The 24,321-nt window shown below is 41.1% G+C and overlaps 3 protein-coding genes across 3 annotated transcripts; 2 read left to right on the plus strand and 1 right to left on the minus strand.

The window, feature by feature from the left end:
* The first annotated feature begins 1,386 nt into the window (after window positions 1-1,386).
* On the plus strand, window positions 1,387-2,298 carry si:dkey-51e6.1 (uncharacterized protein LOC558617 homolog). The gene is made up of 3 exons (XM_035646620.2): window positions 1,387-1,601; window positions 1,841-1,965; window positions 2,070-2,298. The coding sequence occupies exons 1-3, from the start codon at window positions 1,460-1,462 to the stop codon at window positions 2,160-2,162; spliced, it is 360 nt and encodes a 119-aa protein (XP_035502513.2). The 5' UTR covers window positions 1,387-1,459; the 3' UTR covers window positions 2,163-2,298.
* A 3,442-nt stretch (window positions 2,299-5,740) lies between these two features.
* On the plus strand, window positions 5,741-21,085 carry c13h1orf112 (chromosome 13 C1orf112 homolog). The gene is made up of 25 exons (XM_035646610.2): window positions 5,741-5,907; window positions 6,139-6,280; window positions 6,929-6,968; window positions 7,075-7,163; window positions 7,458-7,562; window positions 7,728-7,868; window positions 8,299-8,461; window positions 8,604-8,688; window positions 8,791-8,929; window positions 9,299-9,388; window positions 9,531-9,595; window positions 9,682-9,830; window positions 10,005-10,134; window positions 10,481-10,667; window positions 11,166-11,248; window positions 11,520-11,571; window positions 12,087-12,176; window positions 12,541-12,726; window positions 13,747-13,866; window positions 13,964-14,059; window positions 14,158-14,271; window positions 14,979-15,083; window positions 15,161-15,241; window positions 15,327-15,461; window positions 15,757-21,085. The coding sequence occupies exons 2-25, from the start codon at window positions 6,185-6,187 to the stop codon at window positions 15,958-15,960; spliced, it is 2,745 nt and encodes a 914-aa protein (XP_035502503.2). The 5' UTR covers window positions 5,741-5,907; window positions 6,139-6,184; the 3' UTR covers window positions 15,961-21,085.
* scyl3 (SCY1-like, kinase-like 3) lies at window positions 16,207-23,418 on the minus strand. The gene is made up of 14 exons (XM_035646611.2): window positions 22,975-23,418; window positions 22,682-22,868; window positions 22,045-22,230; window positions 21,126-21,239; window positions 20,910-20,966; window positions 20,721-20,823; window positions 20,494-20,605; window positions 20,331-20,408; window positions 19,967-20,106; window positions 19,652-19,842; window positions 19,135-19,306; window positions 18,108-18,278; window positions 17,214-18,013; window positions 16,207-16,809 (listed from the first exon to the last, which is right to left on the minus strand). Exons 2-14 carry the CDS (start codon window positions 22,844-22,846, stop codon window positions 16,747-16,749), a joined length of 2,352 nt encoding a protein of 783 aa, XP_035502504.2. The 5' UTR covers window positions 22,847-22,868; window positions 22,975-23,418; the 3' UTR covers window positions 16,207-16,746.
* Window positions 23,419-24,321: the final 903 nt, after the last annotated feature.

A 24,321-nucleotide genomic window follows, 5' to 3' on the forward strand; every position in this document is an offset into this window, starting at 1 on the left:
AAAATGGAATAATATAAATTATATACTGATGTTTCACATAATCAAGTCTATTATGTCTAGTGAGTGCTTTTTTTTTTTTTACATCTGATATGATTTTGCTGCTAATACCTCTAATTAAGTAAAATTTTCATTACAGAACATTTACATGTATTGGGCTATTTTAGTTTATATTTTATGCTCAGTTTTTATTCAATGAGTACTTTTACTTAAGAAAAGGATTTAAACACTTGCAGGTATGTTAACACAAGCACACACACTAAGAAGCGGCTGAGCAGGACATAGCAGTTTTGGAAGCTGTGAAAAAAAGATACATAGACTGGAAGTTTTTTACTCTTCAAAAGAAAGGGACTGACATGTCGCGCCAGAGGATGTGCTCATCAAAAGAAGATAGAATAGAGAGGGGGGAAAAAACAATGGTGTGGCAACTAACCAACTTTATTACGGGTAACTTTAATGAGCACTCAGGGACAGGAAATGTATGCTGCAGGAGCAGAGTGGACTGCTGGCTGCCACGGTTTCTGGAAGCGACAGTTCATATCCTTCCTTTCTGACCCGACACACTCATCAGAAGCTATTGTTACTTGACGCCTCCAAAATTCCACCGCTTCCTCAGAGGAATAAAATAAACTCTCCAATTAACTCGGACAGAACAAGACCCGGGGGAGAAACTTGATCAGCTTTGATAAGAACATCTTTCACAAATGCAGCAAAGCTTCTCTTACAATTCATCACGCAGGGGGGGAAAATTGAACCAACTCATTTGGATAATACACCACGACTATGTACGACATTACAATCACAATGGCTGTATGTGTATGAAATAATCAAACAACTGCTTCCAAATGTTGTATGCAAAGTCAAAAAGTAGCAGATCTGGTCACTAAAACAGAAAACCAAACCGTCTTATTTGTAGTAAAATAAAGCAGAAAACTGAGGAGAGGTTAATCGTCTCACCAACATTTAAGTTTTTTTTTGGCTCCAGATTTTAAGCAGCAGGAAATATTATTAGTTTGAGTGACCATCCACTGAACTGAGGTTCAAACACGTGGCAAAAGACATCCATCCTGTTGTCCTCTGAAGTGTCCTTGGACCAAAACCTACACATCTCTACCACCTTCCGCACCCTCAACCTTCCCGATGTAGCAGATCTTTCTCTGGCTACATGATGAGACAAATCAAGTCTTTAAAGTGATTAAGTGGATTCACCAACATTGCTGCTCTCTTCTCTTAAACCAGTAAATATCGGCAGCATTGCACAGTCAACGCTACTTGCGTCTGCCACAGGGGGTCGCCAGAGTGCGCACTTGCTGCGCCTCCCCCCCCTGCACATTTATGGGCCGCTGGCCGCAAAATGGTCTGTCTCTTTAAGACAGGGGAGCCGACTCGCTGATCCAAATAAAGAACGCACCATGTTGTTTGTCGTCCGTACACCCAAATTCTGACCAAAGCCACGGTCGCAATGGCAGACGCTCTGGCGAAAATCCCCGAGGTGGAGATCGATCCAGAGGGAACATTTAAGTACATACTGGTCAGGGTGAAAGTGAAAGATGGCGATGTGCACAAAGACATAGTCCGAGGCACAAAAAGTGCAGAGTATCACAGTAAGTTCAACTCGAGATAACGTGCTACAGCAAGACGGGTGCAATTCTTGCAGCAGCATGGGCATATTTGACGCATCCTGCAAACATGCGCAGTGCACAAGCCAGACAGGATTATCTTTATTACAAAAAGACCATGATGCAAAAGTGAATTGCTGAACACGATAGTTGTGTGTTACCTTAAATATTTGACTGTGATGTGACTAAACCAGGTTGTATGTTTTGACTTGAATTACTTACAGATCACATCTTTGAGAAGGTCAGTCCAGCCATGGAGGCCTTGGGCATGGAGTGTAAATGCCTTGGAGGAGGGAAGATAGAGCACAACAGCCAAGAGAAAAAATTACGGGTGTTCGGAGAATCAACTGTAAGATTGTGTTATTGCAAAAGCATTAAGAGCTGGGTTTTTTTTAAAAGCCAGTGAAATTTTTGATGTGATAATACTCATAATGCTTTCTGACTCATTTCCAGGCCTTTGGCAAAGCAGACCATTCTGTGTCCGCAGAGAAGTTGAAGAGTGCCTTTAGCAGCTGCGAGGTCACCTGGTCTGATGACAAAAAATAGTCTAAACCTGCTTCTTATTTCAAATGTATGCCTTTATTTATCCACTCCAAAATTTAAAAAAACAACAACCACGAAGTAATCCTTTGCCCCTTCTGTACAATCACTTTTAATTAAAATACACCATTCTGCATTAAAACTGTTTGGTTTGGATTCTGTGAGAGCAAATTACTCATATGGCAAAAAGTTCTCAGGGTTATCTTAGGTGTAAGGTCAGGTTTTATCACTTTCCCTAAATTCACTCTCTTTCCTAAAATTCAATGGACATTGTACAGCTCTGAAAACATTACCTCCTTAAAATAAAATGATTCATTTATACTTCGAATTTGTATTAATCAGAGTCTGATCTCATCAGAGTTAGAAGCCATGTGCCAAGCGTAAAGTCCATACCGGAAGGGGTGGGCCAACTACAAGTAATAACATCCTGTTATCCCGGGGGAAAGTTTCTTTTTTAACTGATAAAAAAGCACTTTCACTTGCTGTCATGGGTCTGTGCTTTCATCAGTGTGTAATGCTAAGTAATGATAAACCTCTGACTCAATTCCACTGGTCTTTGCTGACAATAATACAATAATAAATAAAAGCCTGGGATGTAAAGTTCAAAGACAAGAATAACAAAAGCAGGATAAAATAGATAGATAGATAAAAGATAAAAATAATAATGATAAACTGTATTTGTATAACACTTTACAATGTGCTTTACAAATAGAAATACAACCAGACAAGGCAGTTTTGTAAAAGCTCTAACACAAATAAGTGTTATAATTCTGATGGGAACATGAATGACCTTAACAAATTAAAATCCATATTGTTATTGTTGAGACATTTTGGTCAAAACTGCAGATGTGAACCTCATGGAGGCACTAGAGGGAAAGTCAGGGATCACTTAAATCATTTAGAATGGAATTGGAACATGTACTGTATGTCTATATGAAACAACTTGGCATACTAGTGGCTCAAGAGGAGAAGTCAAGGCATCATCAAAAGTAATTAGGATCCTCTGGGTACCATTAATGGTTGCACAAAATCTAATTTCATACAAGTCGTTGAGTCATTTCAATCTGGACCAAAGATGAGAACTGACTGACATTTTTCAAATGCAAATCCAATGAGAAAAATAAATATTTGCAATGGGTATCCATAATATCTTGGACAGTTTCAACTCCATTTTTGATGTAAAAGTAGAAATCAGTCATAGTTCTAATCTGTGATGACAACAGTTAAACATACATGTGCTGTTCAAATGATGTTATAAGACTGGTTTGCTTTTGTGTATAATGAGAATGTCTAGTTTTGTCTTTCACTTGGTATTGTAAACCTACACTTTGCACCCGTTTCCAGCTCTCTCAATTTATAGATTCTCATCCATCACTTTCTGCAGGATGACAACCATCCTAAACTATCAGCCAAAGTCATGATGAACCGTCTACTGAGAAGAGAAGCCCGAGGAGTCCTGCAATAGATATTCTGGCTCCCAGAGAGCCCTGATTGCAACACCACGCACAAAATTAACTCTTGAATTTCAGAAGAAGACTGAAGCGAAAGAGATGGCCTGAACTCACAGATCAACTGTGGTAAGTTCTCCAGTATGCTGGAACCAACTACCTGCCAAATGCCTTGGAAACTATGCACAAATGTACAAAGGGGAACTGATGCTTTTTTAAAGGCAAAGAGTCAAATTAATATTGATCTTATATATTTATATGTGTATATATATATATATATATATATATATATATATATAGTTCCTTTTTTTAATAAAACCATTGATGGCATTGTTTCTGAGAGCATCCTCACTTTACTTTCAGTGCCTGTATGTTGTGGGTATTCCCAGAAATTCTAAGAGACTACATCCTTTTCCTCTGGGTTTCCCACATGGGGCTTAGCAGATCTTTAGAGATGGACGTTTTCCAGCAGTGGAGCACATTTCTAAACTTTCCTTTTTAGCTTGTGACTCACCATGCTGGTGAGCTACAGAGAGAACATTCTACGGAAGAGCGGCGCGCAGCTCTGCAGACTACATGAACAGAATTAGACACTGTCACCACACCGAGGAGAGCTCCATTCACCTTGACCTCATCAGTAGAGTTAACATAGACACTGATGCTGAATGCAAATTGCCAGTTACCCGTCGACCTCAAAAAGAAAAAGAAAAAGGAAAGACAAAAATGATCTTCCTTCCAGTTTCAGCTCCAAATCCGGAGCCCGTTTCCAGTAAACTGATAACCTTTCTATTATCTACAAACAGGGAGGTCAGCACAGGAGGGAAAAGTCTAAAACTGTATTAGACTCAACCCACTTCTTGGAAAATGTATGTTACAGTTGGGATTTAATGGTATTCATTTTATTTTAATCTTTACTATCCCTTATAGTAAAACATTTGTGCTGTTGCACTAATAACTTTCTTGTTGACCTGTTCACAATATGCCTGTGGGTGGATGGCATTACAACCCCCCCCCCCCCCCCCCCCCCCCCAAAGAAAGTATAAAATATGTTTAGATTTGTTCTGCCGCTGTAAGCAGTTGTGTTACGTGCTGTGTTTGAAGAAAGACAAGCATCAAGTTGTTTCCTGAACAAGAAGTTGGTCCTTTCCTGCAGCGGCAGCAGCAAACACCTCTGGCTGTTGGGAAACTACCATGTGATTGCATTTCTCCAGTGCTCAAGATCTTATCAGTGAAACAGTAGATAACCAGACAATGACTTTATGGAGTCAGTCTGGTCAGAGCCAATAGAAAATCCAGACTCCTCAGGGACAATTATTACCCCTCCCGTAACTGATTCAAATACAATGTTAAAACTCCTAAACATCTCCGTCATTTACTGTAAGGTACCTATATGATCCCGGTAGGTTGGTATTTGCTTAAATGAATTAAACATATAAAATAGAGTGTACTGAATATGGCTTCTTCACCCCCCCCCCACACACACATATTTTTCAGCCTTATTTTTAAAAACTTTAAAATATTTTTTATATGATAAGAAATCGAAAACAATTTTTTACAATATTTTCTACTGTCCTTTTACTTTTGGCATCGATTACAGCCTGAAGTATTCTTAGGCTTGAGGCGACAAGCACGTCACACCCGGTTGTGGAGATTTTCTACTTATATCTGACTTGACTCCTGATTTTCAGCTCAACTCATTTATCAATAATCAGTTAATGCATCATACTGGTTGAAAATGTTCTGCCAGCAATATTTCAAATTGTGAACTCGCCCAATTATATTCCCATTATCATACTAGTATTTAAAGGTCATTCAATGGGTCATGGGGCAACGAACATTCCCTTCTTTTCACAGGTGAACTAAAATGTAAGAGACATATACTTAACTTTATATTTATATCGTTTACAAATGTATAGTTTTCAAATGTACTTTTGGACTTGGCTTTATGGAACATATGTATGAAACTGTTAATATTTTACTCACAGCAGCAACATCCTCTCATCCTTTCATTTGATTCCGTAGCGTTTTGGCGGCCGTTGTTTTTTTCAGCGCACTGAAGTCACTCCCTGGTCCTATTCGTTAAACACGATGGAGTTTTAACATTTCAACCAATCAGAGTGAAGGCTGGTGAATCTGACGTCACATCCGACTCAAACAACGGCGCGCGGTACGTTTGACCACAGTGTATCTATGAACTCTTTCCTACACTTTGGTCTCTGACAAGATGGAGTTTGAGACAAACTAAGTTGCAGGGACGTCTTCATGACTCGCCTCTGAGCAGAAGACACCGTCTTTCATTTATGGTGAGAAGCTTTTACATGTTACGTTAATGTAAACTCCCGCGCTAGCGTTTAATGTTGTCGTAAACTGTAGCGTAGCAAACACACAAGCTAACATCCGGTTTAGTGTTTTTATGTCTTAACAGAGAGCGACTTCTTCATAACAGCAGCTGGTTAGTCGAAGGTGCTGGTGAGACTGTTATCGTGTTTAACTTCGAGTGACTCACTTGTTGCCACTGCTCTTTAAACTTTCAGTCGCGCGGACAGCGATGCCGCTGACTTCCCTACTTCCGGTGTCATCATGTCCCAGACCAACACCTCTCTCCTGGACGAGGTGGCGCAGTGGAGTCAGGAAACCTGCCGCCAGGAGCTCAAGTCTGTCCTGCCGAAACTTAACATATCCTCCCGACCAGCCGAGCTTTGTGTCCTCGTTTCCGTCACATCATCATGCTTTCATAGATTCATTCAAATGATTTTTGTTGGTCTGTGTTAGGGGAGTCCAGATGATGTAACGTTTTGAACTGTGCAAAGATTCGTAAACATTTGGGAAACTGAAACATCTTTATGGGGTTTGGATATTAGATACACATACATGACATATTTAGATCTGAGTTATGTTTTTAATGGTGGGTGTTTCACAAAGGCAAACCAGGCAGCAAAATAGAAGAGCCAAATCATCTGGTTCAATTTTTATAAATATATATATATATATATAAAGAGTATAAGAGGCTTAAAAAATCAGAGAAATCAAAAGAAATAAACTTAATTAAAATCTGAAAATGGCTCACTCACAAAAGAATTTTTAAGAAAGGATTAAAAAGATCACAGACTTATATGACTGAATTTGGAATTAATGAATCATATGGAAAAACCCCCAAAAAACTTCAAACCCCCTCGACATTTTGTAACCTAAGTATTTTCTTGATTAAACTGGACAGACATTTGTGTATTGAATTTTTTAAAATATATATTTAATCTAATTTTTTGCACTGTTATTTCAATTTTGACAAGCTTTCATGCTTTGGTATTCCTTGACTGTTTGCACTCTCTGCAGCACAAATCCGAGAGCTGGGATGATCATATACGTAAGTTTCTTCATTGCAACAATACATTTGTCATGACAAACCCCCATACTTTGTTCCATGAGTGGTATTTGTGTATGAAGGTCGTAATGACATGACATCGCTGCAGGTATACTGAAGATAATCACAGACATGTTCCTGCCACATATTGGTTTGTCAGAGCTGGAAGACGAGTGCTTCTCCAAGACCTTACCACAGGTAAACTGCATGTTGTCTTGAACCTAATATGTGAATACATTCACTAGCATTTGTGAAATGGGTGGCTGCACGTCCTTAAATTATATGATATTATCTAAACTCAAGGCCATAAGGGATCCTAAACAACATAGTTATTACATATATAAAATGTCTCTGTAGACATCCTGAATTAATTATGTATGAAATTATTCTCACAAAATCTTTGCCTTTTTCTCTATAATTGTGGAATTGTTGATACAAAAGTGTAGACGTGTCTTTTCTTAATGTCGTTTCCTTAATATCAAATGTCTGTAGGCTGTGGCAGTGTTTGACAGCATGATGAAAGAAATCTCAGACCAAGTTGGAGAACTGTCGAGTCAAAATACTGAGCTGTGTGCCTTACTAAGAAACATTCTTCAGGTACTAATATTATCATCATTATCATTATTGTTGTTGCTGATTTAATCGCAAGGCAATTTATTGCAAAATGGTACAATGAGTACCTTACTGTGTACGATATAAGGTATGTTATCTACAAAAGATTGTTCTCACTTAACTCCCTTAAATCCTTGCTGTCCCCTTCAGGCAATGATGCAGATAATCGATGCATTATCCGCGTGTGTGCGTCATGTTGGCTCATTCGAGGAAGCTCCGGACCTGGATGCCATCCGCTCCTTACCCACTTGTATCCTGAAAGTCCTGAGGGAAACCTTTCAGCACTGCAAGGTCGGTTTTGATGTATTTTGAATATGTTGTGCAGTAATCTATTTTTTATTATGGAAGGATAACTATGTTTTTATCTTTACAGGATATGTGGTAAATAAATATTTTTTTTGATTAGTTATATCACATTTGTTGGACCAACGATTATACACATATATACATATATGTGATTATTGAGATTTAACCATACGTGATGCAGCATTTGTGTATGCTCATTAATTACACAGTTCAAAGTTCCTACTTTGTTGTTTTCCTGTTTTCTTGTCTTCCATCACCCAAAGTATTATCTGAGCTGTCGACGGCACAAGAAGATCCCTGTTAACTGAAAGCTAGCTTCAAAGTGCCGCAGGAAACAAAATCACATAGTGTAGGAACATAAAAGCCAATTACAAGAATGAATTGAAGCAGGCTTTGCGTTGCGTGTTGTCCACAGGAGAGCGAGGTGGTTTACTGTGGCCGTCTGTCCCTGGTGGCTGACCTGCTGCAGGGACTCTTCAAGGAGGCGTATTCCCTTCAGAAGGCTCTGCTGGAGCTGTTGGACAGGATCTCCCTCGAAAGCAGCGCCTCCAAGGAGGAGGTCTCTGACATCGTTACAGGTGTGTGTTTGTACATATACAGTACATGTGTGTGTGAGTATGAGTCCCTCTGTGTTTCACGACCAAACTCTGCTAATCAGCTTTTCCATTATTTTACTTGTATATCTTTAACATCGTTTAACATATTTTTCATGTGTCTTAGTGATTCACAGCATGCTGGATATCTGCTCTGTTATCTCCAACCTGGACATAGCACTTCATGCAAACACATGGAAATTCCTCATCAAGTCAGTAGAGCAGACGCTCATGTTTACGCCTATTAGATTGATCACTTTGTTATAGGGGAATTTAATATCTTGTTTGATTTTTTTGATTTAATCCTTACTCAGACAGAGTCTGAAGTACCGGTCATTGGTGGAGGAACATCTACATCATGGTGACATCAGTACCAGCCTGTGTGAAAACCTGCTGGCCTCCTTCCATAACTGTGTGGAGTTTTCTGAGCAGATCAAACATGCTGGTCTACAGGTAGGAGAGATTAAAACACTCAGCATTTATGTATCCTTTTTTTTAACAACTGCATGGGATATCAATTTAATATTTATTGCACCTTCTACCAATATCTTACTTTCTTTGACTTTTATAATATTTTGATCCTGGATATTAAAGAGTGCAAACTTGGTGTAATACATAAAAATGTGGCTGCCCTGTATATTTTCATTTTCCTGAAGATTTGCAACAGTTGGGGATGTTTCTGTCCAATCTAATATTCACTGTATCTTGTGTATAGGAGCAATTATGTATAAGTCCTGTGTTGTACCCCTTTGTACTTAGTTAAAAGTTAGACTTGATCTTTGTCACCTTTTGTCTTGATTATCTTTTGTCCTTTTTTTAAAGGAGGCAACTCAAAGCCCAGAATACAAGTTGTTCCAGAAAACTGCAAAGATGTGCAGATTTTTTGCCAACACATTGGTTCATTACATAAAGGTACTAAAAATAGGATCTTCCTGCAGTTTTCTTTCTTCTATAAACACCATGTGCCATCTCATTGAGTTTTATGTTATTTAATGACCACTTTAAAACATGTAGCAGTGTTAATTTCATCCCATAATTCTTTATCTTTTAACAGGAATTCAAATTTTTTCTCACAAAATATTGTAGCTGCTATCACCAGCTCTACCTTCAGATCGTCAGGTATGTGTGGTTGAAAGAAGCAGATTATGATGACAATTTATCCTTTTGGAAACATACAGTCAGATCACGTGCCTGTTGCCTTTCAGTCAGTTCCCTCCAAGCCTGTGTGCTCCAACGCAGCCCAAGGCTCTGTCTGAGGAGTTGAACGCAGCAGCTCTAGTTCCCATGGACGCCCTCCTGCTCCAGTTGTTGCCTCTAAGGCCGTTCGCTGAAGTTGTCCTCCAGCAGGACCTGCGTGAGTTTTGAAGCTTGCCCCCTTTTTCCAGACACCGTGGCGGTGTTGGTAGATGCTTTCTTGATTCTCAAATTCTCAAAGGAATGTTGACATCATGTTTCTACCTGAAGACACTTGTGCCGTAAAACCTGCGGCATACAGTTCGAGAATGACCCTTGTCTTGTTCGTCTGCAGGGTTGAGTCCTGAACATGAGCTTCCTCACTGTCTTCTGTTGGTGAGTGTCCTGAGTCAGCTGGCCTCCCAGCCAGAGGAGGTGCTGCAGCTTTGGTTCACTGGGAGACAGTTCTCAGAAGATACACCAAGGTAACAAAAGTTTTTTGCGGAGGGGTTGCTTTCATTAAATGCAATATTTTGAAAATTTGGTGCTTTAATGCAGGGCTCTGCAGTTAAATTTCAAACTGGTTGCAGACTGGCAACCAATTACAACCTTTTGGTTATTTAAGTTTTTATTTTTTATTTTAATTTCATCACACATGGACGAGCCTCATACAAACGGACAGATCGAAGAGTGTGTAAAGAGGTTTCATTTAGCAGTCCTTTTAGATAAGTTTCATGTTGACAGGAGCATTGAATCTTCATCGTCTTCCTTTTTACACCGGCTTTGTGTCCAAAGTACTTAACAGCATCTTTCCATCCCTTCTGTCTCCAGGCTTCCTCTATACAAGGCCCTGTTCTGTAGTTTCCGTCGTTGCTCTACTGAGCGTAAAGTGCCAGTGCTCTTGCCAGGGGTGATGATGAGGGGTCAGGCCCAGGTCCCGGTCACTCTGCACCACCATATCTGCGTGTATCTCTGTGCCAGTGTGGCTGCACTTCCTCCGGTTTACTTCGCTGTGCTGGTGAGGTCTGCACACATAACCGTAATCCAGAACCAGACTAAACAATAGCACCAAACAAGATACACTTTGTATGATGTATGAGCTCACATTCAATTTTAAGTTAAGGTGCCAATTCTGGGCTTTGATGTGAGTAGGTTTATGTCAATATAGATAGAAATTGGTGGGAGATAAAGCCATTTTAAAATTTATTACCCAAAGTTTAGGGGCTTAAAAGTACTTGGACAGATACACAATAAAGTCAAACAACATGTTGTGGAAAGTATATTACAATCAATGACTGCCGCAGTCTCAGACATCAGCAGATCGAATTATGAGTGAATTATTTATTTTCTGATAAGTGACCTTATTCTTGGCTCCGTTTTGGTGTGGGATTTCCAATCAAAGCATATTATTCTTTCACTTTCATTTTTAGTGTTCAAATTCTTGTTAAAGGAAATGTTTTTTTCCTGGCTACTGTAATTTCCTCTTTTACTTCACCTTTATCTCTATATTGTTTAGGAGCGTTGTTTGGTTGATGCAGTCCTGCAGCCTGATACACAGACGGCTCTACTGGCAACAGATGTGTGGTGCTTTACAGCACGGTGAGCGTGACGAGTGACGCCTTTCATCATGTCTAACTGTGGATTTGTTTTTAATAGCGTGAGGGGTCTGTATTTTTAGTCAGGTCATTTATAAGTGTATTCAAATCTATTATGCACCTCAAAATAAAAGTGTACACTCTGCAGCTTTATATTTATCAGGAAAACACAACAACTGCATTTCAGGCCCCTCTCGACTTATTACTGCAGCTACTGTTTCTCCAAAGTCTGGTTGTAAGCATAAGTCATATATTGATTCCTTCTCTGTATACAGGTATGGGACAGCAGAACTTTGTCTACATCATGTCTGCCTCATTGCTCAGCTGGTGGGTACAAACCAAGAAAATACACAGTACAGTTGAGGGAATAGATTTTGGCACTTCACAGCCCATTTCCAGACATTAATCATAAAGATGGTCGGTAACCCTTCAAATATAACACTGGCATTTATAGAATCACATCCCAACTTTAAAGTCTTGGATGTTATTTCTGTGTCTTTGACCTCTTCCTGAGAACTTTCTAAAGTCACTCTAAATTCCCATAAGCTCCCTTGTAGGTTTTTGGATTAGTATGAGGTCCTCACTGTTTTCTGTGGCACCCCAACAGAGGTGACGATTGGTGTTGTGGGATCTCAGGCGACTGACACCTTTTCAGAACCTGTTTCGCCATAGCATCATCAGGTCAACCTGGATCCCACTGATATCCATAAACGTCCCTCTGCTTCAGTTCTTCACCTTTCTTCTACCTTGGTGTCCTGGTGATTTTACTCCTCCCGAGCCTTCACGCTGACACTCACAATGTCCCTCACCTCCTCTCTGCTTCTCCCCTCTTCTCCTTTTAGGTAAAAACGTGCACCACCGAGTGTTACCAGTCGTTCCACATGGGCCTGCTGCTTAAACGCATGGTTTTCCTTATGACACCAAACCACCAGGTTAGAAACCAAACTTACATCTAATTTAAATCTAAATTAGTTTTGTGCCGAAATTCCCTCAGACACCACAGTTACAATGTATTTGTGTATTTCATTTAAATGGTTTGACGATTCTAATTTTTGGGAAAGTTTGGTTGTGTCGATGTTTCACACTGAATCAGAAGAACATGACAAACTTCAATCAATTGAATTTCAATCAATAATAAGAACAATGATAATTTGAACAAAAACAATCAAGTTCCTTCACTTTTGCTGCTGGGACGTCTAAAATAACATCCCGGATTTAACACACGTAACAAGATCATAAATTTGATATGAGATTATCTTTTTTATTATTAATCCTAAATGTGTGTTTTCTTTCCAGATGGAGCTGGTGATGTGTTTCCCACCCTCTGAGGAGGAAAACCTACCAGTGTGGCGCCATATCCTCCTCAGAGCTCTTTCACAAGAGGTCCGTCAGCGCGTAGAGACGGACATCATTGGCATTGCACAAAAAGCTCTGAGCGACTGGCAGAGTGGAGGATACAAACTGGGACAAGTGGACAGAGTGGTGAGGATGACCTCAGATATGGGATTTAGCTGGGGTGTAACAACCTCATGTAATTTTACTAAATGGTGTCGAAATAAATTTTACCCCCCATTGTAGTCCTGAATGTAAATAGGGAAATGTAGTAACTGTGATATTGGATACATGGACAGAAAGATGTAGTGGAAACATCAGACAAGGCTGAACACATAATGTCAAGAGTATATTATTTTTGTTCCCTAGTGTATATTAGACCACCCTGATAATATTGGTATGTGTTCATCTATGAAATTTCAGTAACGACCAAAATGTCCTCACATTGGTTTAGCTTTGAGATTTTTTTGTCCTTTAGAAGTTTCATGGATGATTTAGCATTTTATGTCACAACAGCGAAAACATTCATCGCATAGAATCACAAGTTTATAGCTTTTAATCACAATATGGTTTTCTGCTCCTTTATTTATGAATTAATTTTTTCACTTTAGAGATCAGAATCAAATTTAATGCCAAGTAGGTCTCCACATACGAGGAATTTGCCTTTGTTTTGGTGTTTTGGTGCATAACAATAAACATAATAGGTGGAAAAATATATAAAGGAGGAGAAAGCAAGTGTCACAAGTCCTTCCACCAATCCATCCATCCATCAGCTGTACGGCTTCTTTCCAGGGAGGATTGGACCAAATCTCAGTGGACTCGGTCCAACCTGGACAGGTCGCCACTGGGATGAAGTGCAAGTCAAGATGCATAAACCGAAGATGGACAATAAAACATTAAAAGATTATGTCCAGTATCTTATTGAGCTATGCAATTTTATGCAGAGAGGTGCAGAATATTCAGATGGTTCAATAATAGGTCACTGGAATGTTTCTTATTTATACATGACTCATGAACGATCTGACCTTTTACCCACCTTTTAATAATTCTAGTTAAAAAAACAAACACAATCACATCCATTGTATTTCACAGTTCTGTTGTCCAGCTGCTATAAAAATGTGGTGAAAAATGACAAGAATCTTGTATTTACAAAATCCCTCCTGTTTCCAGAATGTGGTGCTATTTTCCCTCCTAGCGGTGGTTCATGGACAGTCGTCTCCTGAGGAACAGTGTGCGTTGTCTGTGATGAGGATGGTCACACAGCTCTGGTTATGCATGAGTCCAGATCAGGTGAGATAGAAAAAAAACAACAACACACACACACACACACACACACAGATGTTGTGTAATGACAGGATTATTTTCACTGTAACATGTCACACTCCAGGTGCAGGCCCACCCTGTGCTCCAGTGCACTCTGCAGCTGCTCCTCTCCATATCGGCCACCGTGGTGAAAAACATCGAACCTCAAGTCATTTTTAAGGTATACTGTTTACTAGTTAGTACATTTAACAGATGAAGAATGATAAATACTGTTGACTGATGTGTGTGTGTGTGTGTGTGTGTGTGTGTGTTTCCCAGACTCTACTGTGTGTGGAGGCTCTGGTGTCTCAGAAGTGTGCAGATCAGCTGCTGCTGGCGGCTCTGGAGTTCCTGGCTTCCCTGGGGAAGATATTTGTCCCTCCTGACAGCCAGGTACAGAAACCATCCATCCATTATCTATACCACTTATCCTTGTGGCTGGAGCCAATCCCAGCTGACATTGGGCGAGAAGCCAGGGTTCACTCTGGATAGGTTGCCAACCCATCACAGGGCTGACACACAGAGACGAACAACCATTCACACTGGGCTGTGGGAGGAAGCCTGAGTTCCCAGAAAAAGAACCCACGCAGACACGGGAAAAACATGCAAACTCCACACAGAGAGGCACCGGCGGGACCAGGATTAGAACCACGAACCTTGCAACAGTTCCAACCACTGACCCACTGTACCGCCCGTACTGAAACCGGACTATTGATAATGAGGAGTTTTTGTTACTTGGACTCCATCTAGGGAAACTATTCTACTGCTGGTCTCATTAGAAGTTGCTCATAATTTCATCTAAATTTTGTCCAAGAGGTTATTTGCCAAACAATAATACCAATCATTTAGTATTGATTATTGTTTTTGTCCTTAATACCACTCCTTGTTAAATACGTAGCTTCAAACATCACTTAAGGTGCTTGTGTTATGTGATGTGCGTTAAGTCAGTTCATAGACTAAAGGAACAATCATTTATATGAAAAATAGAGTAATCGGTTATAATCATTAGTTGAAACTGTACATAAGAGATTTGATTTCTGAATTTGCTCACCTTTAACTCTCACAGTTTGTCCTTAATATAAAATTCTTTGGTCCCACAGAGTCACATCCTGCCGAAGCTGAGCAGCCTGTTTGGCGTCCTGCTGGCTGACAGATCCTGGCTGCTACATCAAAACGCACTGGAGGCCTTCTCTCATTTTGCAGAGGTACGGCAAGAATGTTTTAGACGCTGTTCACAGTTGATTCCTTAACATAACCTTCACTTGTCCCTCTGGTATTTAAGGTTACAAACCACGAGGAAGTCATTTCCCACAGTTTGTGTGTAGAAGAAACGAAGACCAAGGTGGTGAATTATCTGAGCAAGGTAAGGGATGCTAGTACAATGTGATCAATGACTCCTTAAAATAAAATGGATAACTTTAAATTAGACTTTTTTTTTCATTCTACAGACTGTGAATGAACAGGAGGATGCAGAGTCTCGGCTGCAGAGGCTCAAGATGGAGACTGCAGAGATTAAGCAACACAACGAGAAGCTAGAAAACGTCTGTGACAAACCGGCGGCTGAAACGGTCACAGAATCAGAGGTTAGTAGCGTCATTAAAATAACTTGAATTTATTCTGGATATGCATGTGCTCATTCAGCCTGGCTACGCATGTATAATGTCACTCTGAGTGGCAGCTGGCCAGTATCAGTATGTGTTGTGGTTACTGTTTCCCAGATGTATTATGTCAGTTTATTTGATTCCAATGTTTGTAATCCCAATGTTAAGATATTTTAGTAGGTCAACTTTACTGATCTGTCTTGTCTGATTGAAAAACCATGCTGTGTGAGTAGGAACTTAATTCTAAAGAGAGGAATGTTTTTCCCCTCCCTCTCAGCCATGCCCAAAGAGAGCTCGGCAGGAGACCAGTGCAGAGGAGTACAGCCGCTACATCCAAACAGCTGAGAGCGCTTTGAAAGCACTTCAGCTTCTCCTTGAAGGCCGAGACGCCGCCGCGGCTCCACCACTGTGGTTGGAATCCAAACTGCAGGAGCTGCAGACTCTCGTAACACACATCAGTACAGCCTCACACACAGTTTAGCAGCTCCATATTATTTACAAAATCTTTTTAAACGAGTATTCCTGTTTTATGTCAATGTTTATTAAACTTGTATAAACACAAAGCATTGATTAGTATATTTTTTATTCAGAAGCAAATATAACTGCCTTCACTGTCTAGGAATAGATCAGTAGGAGTTCTTCTACTTCTGTATTGAGAACCCAGAGTGAGGCTTTTCTGTGAAAGAATGATATTGTCAGCAGCCCCTAAAGAATAGGGACACTTTGATACAGTAAAATCTTTATTTCACCAGCAACCAAAAAACTACTAATAAATTATGTAATTCATATTTCACATTCATTCAAAGTGCAAGCCTTCTGTAAGTCAAACCTGACACATTATTCAAGTTGTAACTAGCCAAAAAGGGTTTCTTGATCTTGATGCCAGTATCGAAGATGGCACATAAAAAAAAGAAAGAAATAAGAATTAAAGAAGATGAAAACAGTTCACCTCTGATCCTCATTCATTTTTAGGTGACTAGTATAAGTTGGCAAAAATAAAAGTGGCTTAATTTGTCCACGTCTAACACCATTTGATTAAGCAGACGATCCTTCCAGTTCTAAATAAAATTATCTCGATGAATATACAGATCATAAATGTCCGGGAATCAAGAAAATTGGACATTTTTACACCATTATTCTTACTGCATTGTGTTAAATGAGAACTGGAACAAATCCAGTTGACTGTGACGCGGTCTCTTCTAGAGGTGGTGGGCTTCTACATTTATCAAGTCTTTTGCTGCAGATGAAAAAGACGGAGCAGTTATTGTCACCAGGCATTTTCATCCTCCCAGTTCAGGTCATCACCATCTCCCCAGCCATCCGCTTCCATCTTTAAAAGAAAAAGAAGAAAATGTAAACTAAGTGCATTCTATTGGGCCTATTAAAGAGAATGAAGTCGTAACATTATGCGAAAAATCAATTTTAGGAGGAAATAATGTCAGAATTTTACGAGAATAAGCTAAATGAAATCGTATTTTACGTCGCATTTACTTTTAGAGGGGAAATATTAGGAGATGATCCCGCCTCGTGATCTTGTTCACCTATACTATGGGTATAGGATTCACAAATAATGAAATACATCAGCACCAGGACTTTGCCTTTTTTGTGGAGAAGGAAATGGCAGGTCATTTTTTCCCTTCTTTTTCTCCAAATGACTTTTTCATCATTAAATTGCAACTTTGTTCTTGTGATATGACTTTCTTCTCAATCTCAAATATTTGGTTTTTTTCTCACCTCTGTCAGACTGGAGGCTGCAAACTTGGCCGTGAGCATGATGGTGTCCACGTGCGACTCCACCTCCAGAGGTTCAGTGTTCTCTGAGGAAGCCGACAGTCGAGCGCCACTCACGCCACTTTCTTCCTGTGACAGCGGAGCCGCAGAAGACGGCTTGATGTCTGGCACCATGTCAGCAAACAAATCCAGCTCTGGGTCTTGCTCAAGCTTTTTCTTCACCTTAATGGTGAACTCCTCCCCCAAAACTGCTATCCTGCCGTTCTTTTGTGCCGCTCTGGGTTTGGGGTTGCGCGGACCGTACAAACTCTCCTCCTTTTCCTCTTGAGCCCAGCCGATGTCCCATGAGGAAGTGATCATGCCCTGTGTGGATTGACGCAATGTCGAGGTCAATTTGAGAGGTTTGGAGGATCCCAGTCTTGGTGGTTCAGGAGAATGTTTTATAGATGAAAGAGCAGTGCCCCCTCTTGGCGACATGAGTATAACAGGGTCTGTTAAAGGAGCAGTCGGGGAGAGATCGGATGTAGGCTCCGTGTCCTCAAAGTCGTCCCACGGCTCCTCCTCAGTGTTGAGGCTTGAGAGTGGCTGCCCACTGCCGACTGGATCTGCTCTCTCCGAGGCCTCGATGTGGATCTGGACCGACTGTCCATTTCTGTTCTTGCCTTCTTCTGTGTCGCTCCAGTCCGGCCAGTCTTCCACTGGGCCTTCTCGTCTGTCTGGCTGCTCTGGGCTGTATGACAATGGCTCAACCTCACTGACCGGATGAGGGCCGTTCAAAGGCAGAGACATCGGTCTACTCAAGTCTGAAAGCCACAAGAGACGAGGCAGACAGAGCGTCAGGCACAGTTATGTCAAAGTGTTATATTTAAAGGAATAGTATTAGGTGTGGTGTTTTACCTGATTTTGTTGCCAGGGGGTAACTTCTTGGATTCTCCCTCCCATCTGCTAAACTACCAGTATTACCCAGGAGCAGACCTTCAGTCCCTGACGGTCTGGAGAATAAGTTTAAGACTTTGGAAGGCTGGGCCAACTGAGGCTGGGAACCTCCAACTACATGGACGGGTGAAGCTAAGAAAGAAAGAGATAACGTTTTTTTTCTTTTAAACCTTAAACATTCAGTAAATGATGTACCGAGAATGTAGATCCTTTTCAACAATCCATTCACTCATAGGTGGTATTCATCTGTGATTTGATTTTTTAAGCCCCAGTGCGTAATGTTTTTACTTTTCTGGCGGCATCTGGTGGTAAAATTGCAAACCGCAACCAACTCACCACCGACAGGGGACATTTAATGGTGGGGGACCGCTAATTCCATTTCCGATTTTCGACGTATTCTTGATTGTTTTCTGCAACTGTATTTAATGCTGGGTTTCCATTATACCTCAGAACTCAGACCTCGGAAGTCGGGGTGGTAATTTTTGGTCCGACCTCCAGAGTTGCAGTGGAACCGGAACACAGCAAAACACGACGTAGCGAGCATGGCGATTTACACAGAGGTCGGGTCCCCCTAATGTTACTTTATTTAACTCTTACTCATTCAAAGTTGACTAAAAAACATAGGTTCTTTGTTGCAGGTGATTATACATGTGAACAACAATTATGGACAATATATTAAATGTCTGTGAATACTTTCTTCTCAATATTACACACTGTAGCTTTAAGTAGTGACGCGATTAATGTAACATCAATATTAGTAAGACAAACATTCTGACAGTACGAAACAAGCTCTTAAAGCTCTGTCCTTCCTCATGCCTTTGTCTTATCCAACATATTGCTGCTAGGGTCTTCCTGCAGTTCCATAAGTTTGACCCTTCATGTGCTCTTATTCATGTTACTGGGTTACTTTGAGATTGAATAATAATATTTGCTTTTTAAAATCATTACGAAACATCATTATTGTCATTATTAGGCCAGTGTTACTTACTTTCGGGGGTGACCTCTGTGGACCTGGTGAAGTTCGGTGTGGTGCGTTTAAAGACCTTGGTTCTCACTCCGCCAACTACCACTTGAGCTCCCAGCAAGGGCACCAACACCGCCAGACTCTGCAGCGTCATAGCAACCAGAGCATCACTGGTGTCTCTCATTCCTAACAAAACCTGCAGCCAGAGGAAAACGAAAAGATTTTATGTAACAAAGAGATAATTACATAACGACATTTGTCAGTGTCTACCAAGCCCTTTTTTCCAACACGTAGAAAACAAACATTTATTTTTGGCCCTCATGTCTTGTATATTTCACAATCCATGTTTCCGATATTGAAGCAATAGAACTGGTTTGAGCTGAGCTATGCTAACTGGTTCTACCTGCTTCCAGTCTTTATACTAAACTCATCTAAACTCCACTAGGCTTTAGCTCCTCAAGTAATGTTAAGACATGAGAGTCGTATTAATCCTCACACCAAAGTCTCAAAAGAAAAAAGGATGACATTTGTGCTACTCCACCTGAGGCAGGATCTGGTTTTTGAGCTCATCGTGGGAGAAGAACTCGCCGTAGATGTGAATGTGAGCCAGTAGCACGATCCGCACGTGTTCCTCGTTGACCTTGTACAGTTTCAGAAGTTGAGGAATCACATGTTTACGGTATAGGGTCACGGACAGCAGGCATTCTTCACTGCTACTTCCACTACTGGAATCTATCGACACGGGAAGAAATGAAGAGGAGTCGTCTGAGCAGGATCCACTTTCAGTTTTCCATATCAAGTTATACTTGACGGTGTCTGTAATTTTAATGGGGGATCCAATAAAATGCCACCGTACCAATCTTTGGCCTTAGAAGATGAGGCAGGAAGCTTTTGACAGCAATGGGTTCTGCAAAAACTAGAGAGTTGAGGAGTTTGGGGACAAGACGCGCGGCTGTCAGCTCTTCGGGGAGACTCTGGATCCGGTCTAGCAGAAACCTACGCAAACAAATGAATGCAAACCCAATTGTGATTATTGTCGACCTACAATATTACACAGTACAATCCTGAGAGATTTATATGTAACTAAAAGTTTAAAAGTGGGGCCTGCCTTGGTAAATAATGTATGACTTGTATATGATACTACGTTTCGTATGAACAAACAACAAAAGAGCAACCAGAATAATAAGTCAAACAAGAAGAAAGAGCTTATCGTTTCTCACTTGAAGAATTCATTCTTTTCTTCTTCTGTCTTCAAGGTCAGGCTCTTCAGAAAATTCATCACTTCCAGAAAGTCATTCCTATTAATAGAAAGATGCGGTTTGAAAACAAATTACCTTTTCAGTATGTTCTTGTGACAATAACAGCAAACATGATCGCACAGACCTGAAAAAGTCATGAGTGAGCAAAGAGCTGAGCGGAGGTCGAGACAAGGGGTCAGATATCAGCGGGCCGGCCTGCAGGGTCTTCGTCAGACTGTCAGACAACTCCTTCGACACTGGAAACCACAGGGGCAAGTGAGGGAGTGATCAAGTGAACGAGACGGTACATACTGGAAAAATTTTGACAAGATGTAAGATAAGGTTTAAGGTCACAAGGTCATCTCCACCCACCATAATCATTCAGGAGGGGGACAAGGTTCTCCACCATCATTCCAAAAGAGTAACAGTCCCGGGAGTGAGCGTGTTTATCCGGAAGAATTTTAAAACCCTCAACCTGTCAAAAATGTGTTTCATGAGAACTTGTAAACAAAAAGAATAAAAGAATTCTATTTTTCACATGATGACTTCTGATCTGCTTACCTGCTCCTCTGGAGGAACACAGCTGGCCTCTCTCACACTCTGTATGCTTTTGAGAAACTGAATAGTTCCAGAAAAATTTAAAATATAAATTTCATATATGGCAAAGTGAATCTTCAAATGTCTGATCTATTGTAGCAACTTTTTCTTTTTGGGAGGAAAATAAAATGTCACACGCAGTCAGATTCATGGTCAAACACGTTTTTTTCCACCGCTCACCTCTGGAGTTGCTTCAGAGAACTTGCACACAGTCTCCATCCCTCCAAGTTTCCAATGACCGTCCTCGCTGACGTACACAGATGAAATGCAGACATTGTTGTGGCTCGACTTGCCCTGTTGGACGGCAAAAACGTGTCACAACAAATGGATAATGACCAGAGACACCAGAACGGCAAACCTCAGAAGTTTAAATCAAATATTCTAAAATTTGATTATATGATTGAATTGTATTCGTGAAAAGAAAAAAATAGCACTACCACTACTCTCTGCCTCACAAGATCTTGCATGGGTACTGAACGCAAATCATGACCAACAGCAGTCACACAACATCACTTTCATTGATTTCACTGAAGCTGAAACAAACAACTAAGTCAACAACTGTGGGGTAATGATGGCAGAGGGTTCACAATTAAACTCGGCTACGGAGAGAGGGATTTGCAGTCTGACCAAATCTAAACACTCCATTTGGGAAATGCTTTTGGTCGGTAGATGGTGAAATGGTAGAACTTGAGGGCGCATCTCGAAAAATACAGTGTGCACCCAAATGAGCATGGTCTTGATTTCTGGAACTGCATCCATACAGCCAGGTCTCAATGAACCATAATGTGAAAGTATATAAACCTTTTAAAAGACATGTTTATGTTGAAATAAATATACCTTTGCCAGTTAGTGTGTCTCTCATATTGGTTTGTCCTTTTGTGTGGTGTACGTGGACATAATGTTTTTGACTTGTGTGTTATTTTAAAAGGGATAATCAAATGCTGTTTTTGGCCGATTTTCAATACCGTTTTCCTTAAGGCCATCTAGTTTTTCGTTCACTCATTCTTGAATCACGTGCATTAAGATAAACCTGCCGGGGTTCACCTGCAGCCCGAGCATCTCCTGAGGCTACTTTTCTTTTTTTTCCTTCTCCGCTCACCCTCTCGTGCAGGAAGATCAGTGCCAGCAGGAGGTCATAGATGCCTGCGCAGATTTCCTCTGGGGAGAGGCCGTCCAGCAGCAGCTCCAGGGGCTGCACGCGCTCCGTCACCAGGTGGATGCCGCCGTCCTGCACCGAGCAGGACAGGAATCGCAGCAGGCAAGGGTGCCGCAAGGTCTTGAGGTGCTGCAGGGAAACCATGGGATTCTGTGAGATCGCCTTCGTCAGCGTCATCGGTTCCGTGAGGAGGAACCGCTGACACATTGCCAAAGAGACACATGTTGGACTGCTGTCAATGGAAAGCGTACTGTATATGCATCTTTTGGTGGACTAGTTGTAGAGCTCTGTACTGTACCGTAGGAAGGACAAACTATTCATCCCACTGTGATCTGAATGCTACAGCCCGTTCATCCTACATGGGAATCATGTAGGCGTTTTAGACATGAATGACTTGAAGTGTGTTTTAGGAAGGGCAGCATGTTGAAAGGTTTTTGCAATGTAACAACGATGTCTCTTTCTTCAAGATGTTGCTACACGACTGCAGCACTCTTCTGATGTCTGTCTCGTGAGCTGATCGCACACACCCACCACAGCTACTACTACAACTGTTAATGCAGAGCGATGTCGGAACAACTACCTTGGCAGCTTTGTTGACTTTGTCTTCGTTGCCGCGCTTGTGAACAAACACGGATGCGGGCTTCCCGTCCTTGAGCACCGCCGAGTACATGGTGAGTCCGGAGGGCAGGGTGAGGAGCGGCTCCTCCAGGGTGCAGCCCCGCACCGCGCTGCTCTCCGCGCCCATGGCCGCGCTGCGCTCCCGGGTCCTGTGGGGGCAACGAGGGGGGGGGGGGGGCAGACGGGACGTCAGACGGGCGAGCTCGCCATGGCGTGTGTGCCGCGGAGAGAAGCGCTGGTTGTAGCAGTGAGTACCTGTGTGACGGGGCTGGAGGCGCCGCCGCGGTGTGACGACAAGTTCTCCGCTGGCTAACCTCGGCGCTACGTTAGCCAGCTGGTCATCGCTATGCCATCGCGCCTCCAAACAAGCATTGGCAAATCGCAGCGTGCCACAAAATCAAACAAACGTTTCCTTCTACACGCGTATCTTAATGATCTAAACCGCTGGTTGAGATGAGCACAAGCCAATTCCTGATTAAGTGCTCGTCAATTCGACGACGCTAACGTGGAGCCAAAGATGCGCTGTAAACACACACGCTTCCGGTTAAAAGGCGAAACCATAGAGTAGTAGGGGGGTAGAACTATTTACAAAAGTGTTAGAAATTAACCACAGATGCTGATTTGAAATGCTTTTATGTAGTAGTTCAGTTTAATTTCACGCAAACTCAAGTTTCCACTTTTCATTGTGCGTTTTAAATGAGTAGAAACCCACAGAAACCCCTGCTCCGAGAGCGAGTGGCTGCGACCGGAGTGGCGCGAGACAACGCAGGTGTGCGCGCGCAGCGGCGACTTGTTTAACTGCACCAACAGTCCTCATCCAATCAGCTGTCCGGCCACGAGCGCGTTCACGTGGAAGAGGACGAGTGGCGACATCATCGGAAGTTGGAACCATGAATAAATAGCTTAGTTTGATATTACAGACAAACTGTGAACAGTTAGGTGAAATATGCACAATATAATCACATAAATTCAAAGAGACACTGGCATAACAAATACTGAAAATTTTCATATTTTTCTACTAGATAAAGTTTATCTACTCTTCTGCCTGATGATGAATACAATACTGTTGGCATGTGATTTAAATAAGTTAAAAACATAAAGTAATCTCAGACTGTTTCTGCTGCCAATCTGACAGTTGAGAAGAAAAGTAGTTGAAAAAAGAAAATTGGTTGTCAACAAATACACTTCAATGGGTAAGTTGCAAATAGATTTTTTTTATCAACTGTGTTAACTTCTTGATTGCTCAACATGTTAACGTTGAACAAACTTAATTAATTTGTGTGTTACCAATTGAAGTCACAAACACTCCCTCAGTTTTGTCAGAACCTCTGTTTTCGATTGGATACATAGAAAGAGTAAAATGATTCCACGGATCTACTAAAATATCAATTAAGTATCTATTAATCTTTATGACACATAAACACTCACTCATATGGCAGATGAGGCCATAATTTAAAACAGTGCATTTCTACCTTAAATTTTATATTTTGTGTTTTATGTATATTTATTAATTTAACTAACAAGTTATGTATGAAACATTATATTGAACCTTTGTGGAGTGGAGTGTAAATCAGTTGTGAAGAGACACAGTGAACACTGAAA

Source organism: Scophthalmus maximus, chromosome 13, assembly GCF_022379125.1.
Source record: "Scophthalmus maximus strain ysfricsl-2021 chromosome 13, ASM2237912v1, whole genome shotgun sequence".
In the NCBI taxonomy this organism is placed as follows: domain Eukaryota; kingdom Metazoa; phylum Chordata; class Actinopteri; order Pleuronectiformes; family Scophthalmidae; genus Scophthalmus; species Scophthalmus maximus.

Bases quoted from the DNA above. Each gene is read 5' to 3' on its own strand.
- si:dkey-51e6.1 (XM_035646620.2), top strand. From the start codon at position 1,460: ATGGCAGACGCTCTGGCGAAAATCCCCGAGGTGGAGATCGATCCAGAG. The intron at 1,602-1,840 runs GTAAGTTCAACT...AATTACTTACAG, and splicing joins AAAAAGTGCAGAGTATCACA to ATCACATCTTTGAGAAGGTC. The intron at 1,966-2,069 runs GTAAGATTGTGT...ACTCATTTCCAG, and splicing joins GGGTGTTCGGAGAATCAACT to GCCTTTGGCAAAGCAGACCA.
- c13h1orf112 (XM_035646610.2), top strand. From the start codon at position 6,185: ATGTCCCAGACCAACACCTCTCTCCTGGACGAGGTGGCGCAGTGGAGT. The intron at 8,930-9,298 runs GTAGGAGAGATT...CTTTTTTTAAAG, and splicing joins TCAAACATGCTGGTCTACAG to GAGGCAACTCAAAGCCCAGA. The intron at 9,596-9,681 runs GTATGTGTGGTT...GTTGCCTTTCAG, and splicing joins CTCTACCTTCAGATCGTCAG to TCAGTTCCCTCCAAGCCTGT.
- scyl3 (XM_035646611.2), bottom strand. From the start codon at position 22,846: ATGGGCGCGGAGAGCAGCGCGGTGCGGGGCTGCACCCTGGAGGAGCCG. The intron at 20,606-20,720 runs GTGGGTGGAGAT...TGTGGTTTCCAG, and splicing joins CCCCCTCCTGAATGATTATG to TGTCGAAGGAGTTGTCTGAC. The intron at 20,409-20,493 runs GTCTGTGCGATC...TTCTATTAATAG, and splicing joins CTCACTCATGACTTTTTCAG to GAATGACTTTCTGGAAGTGA.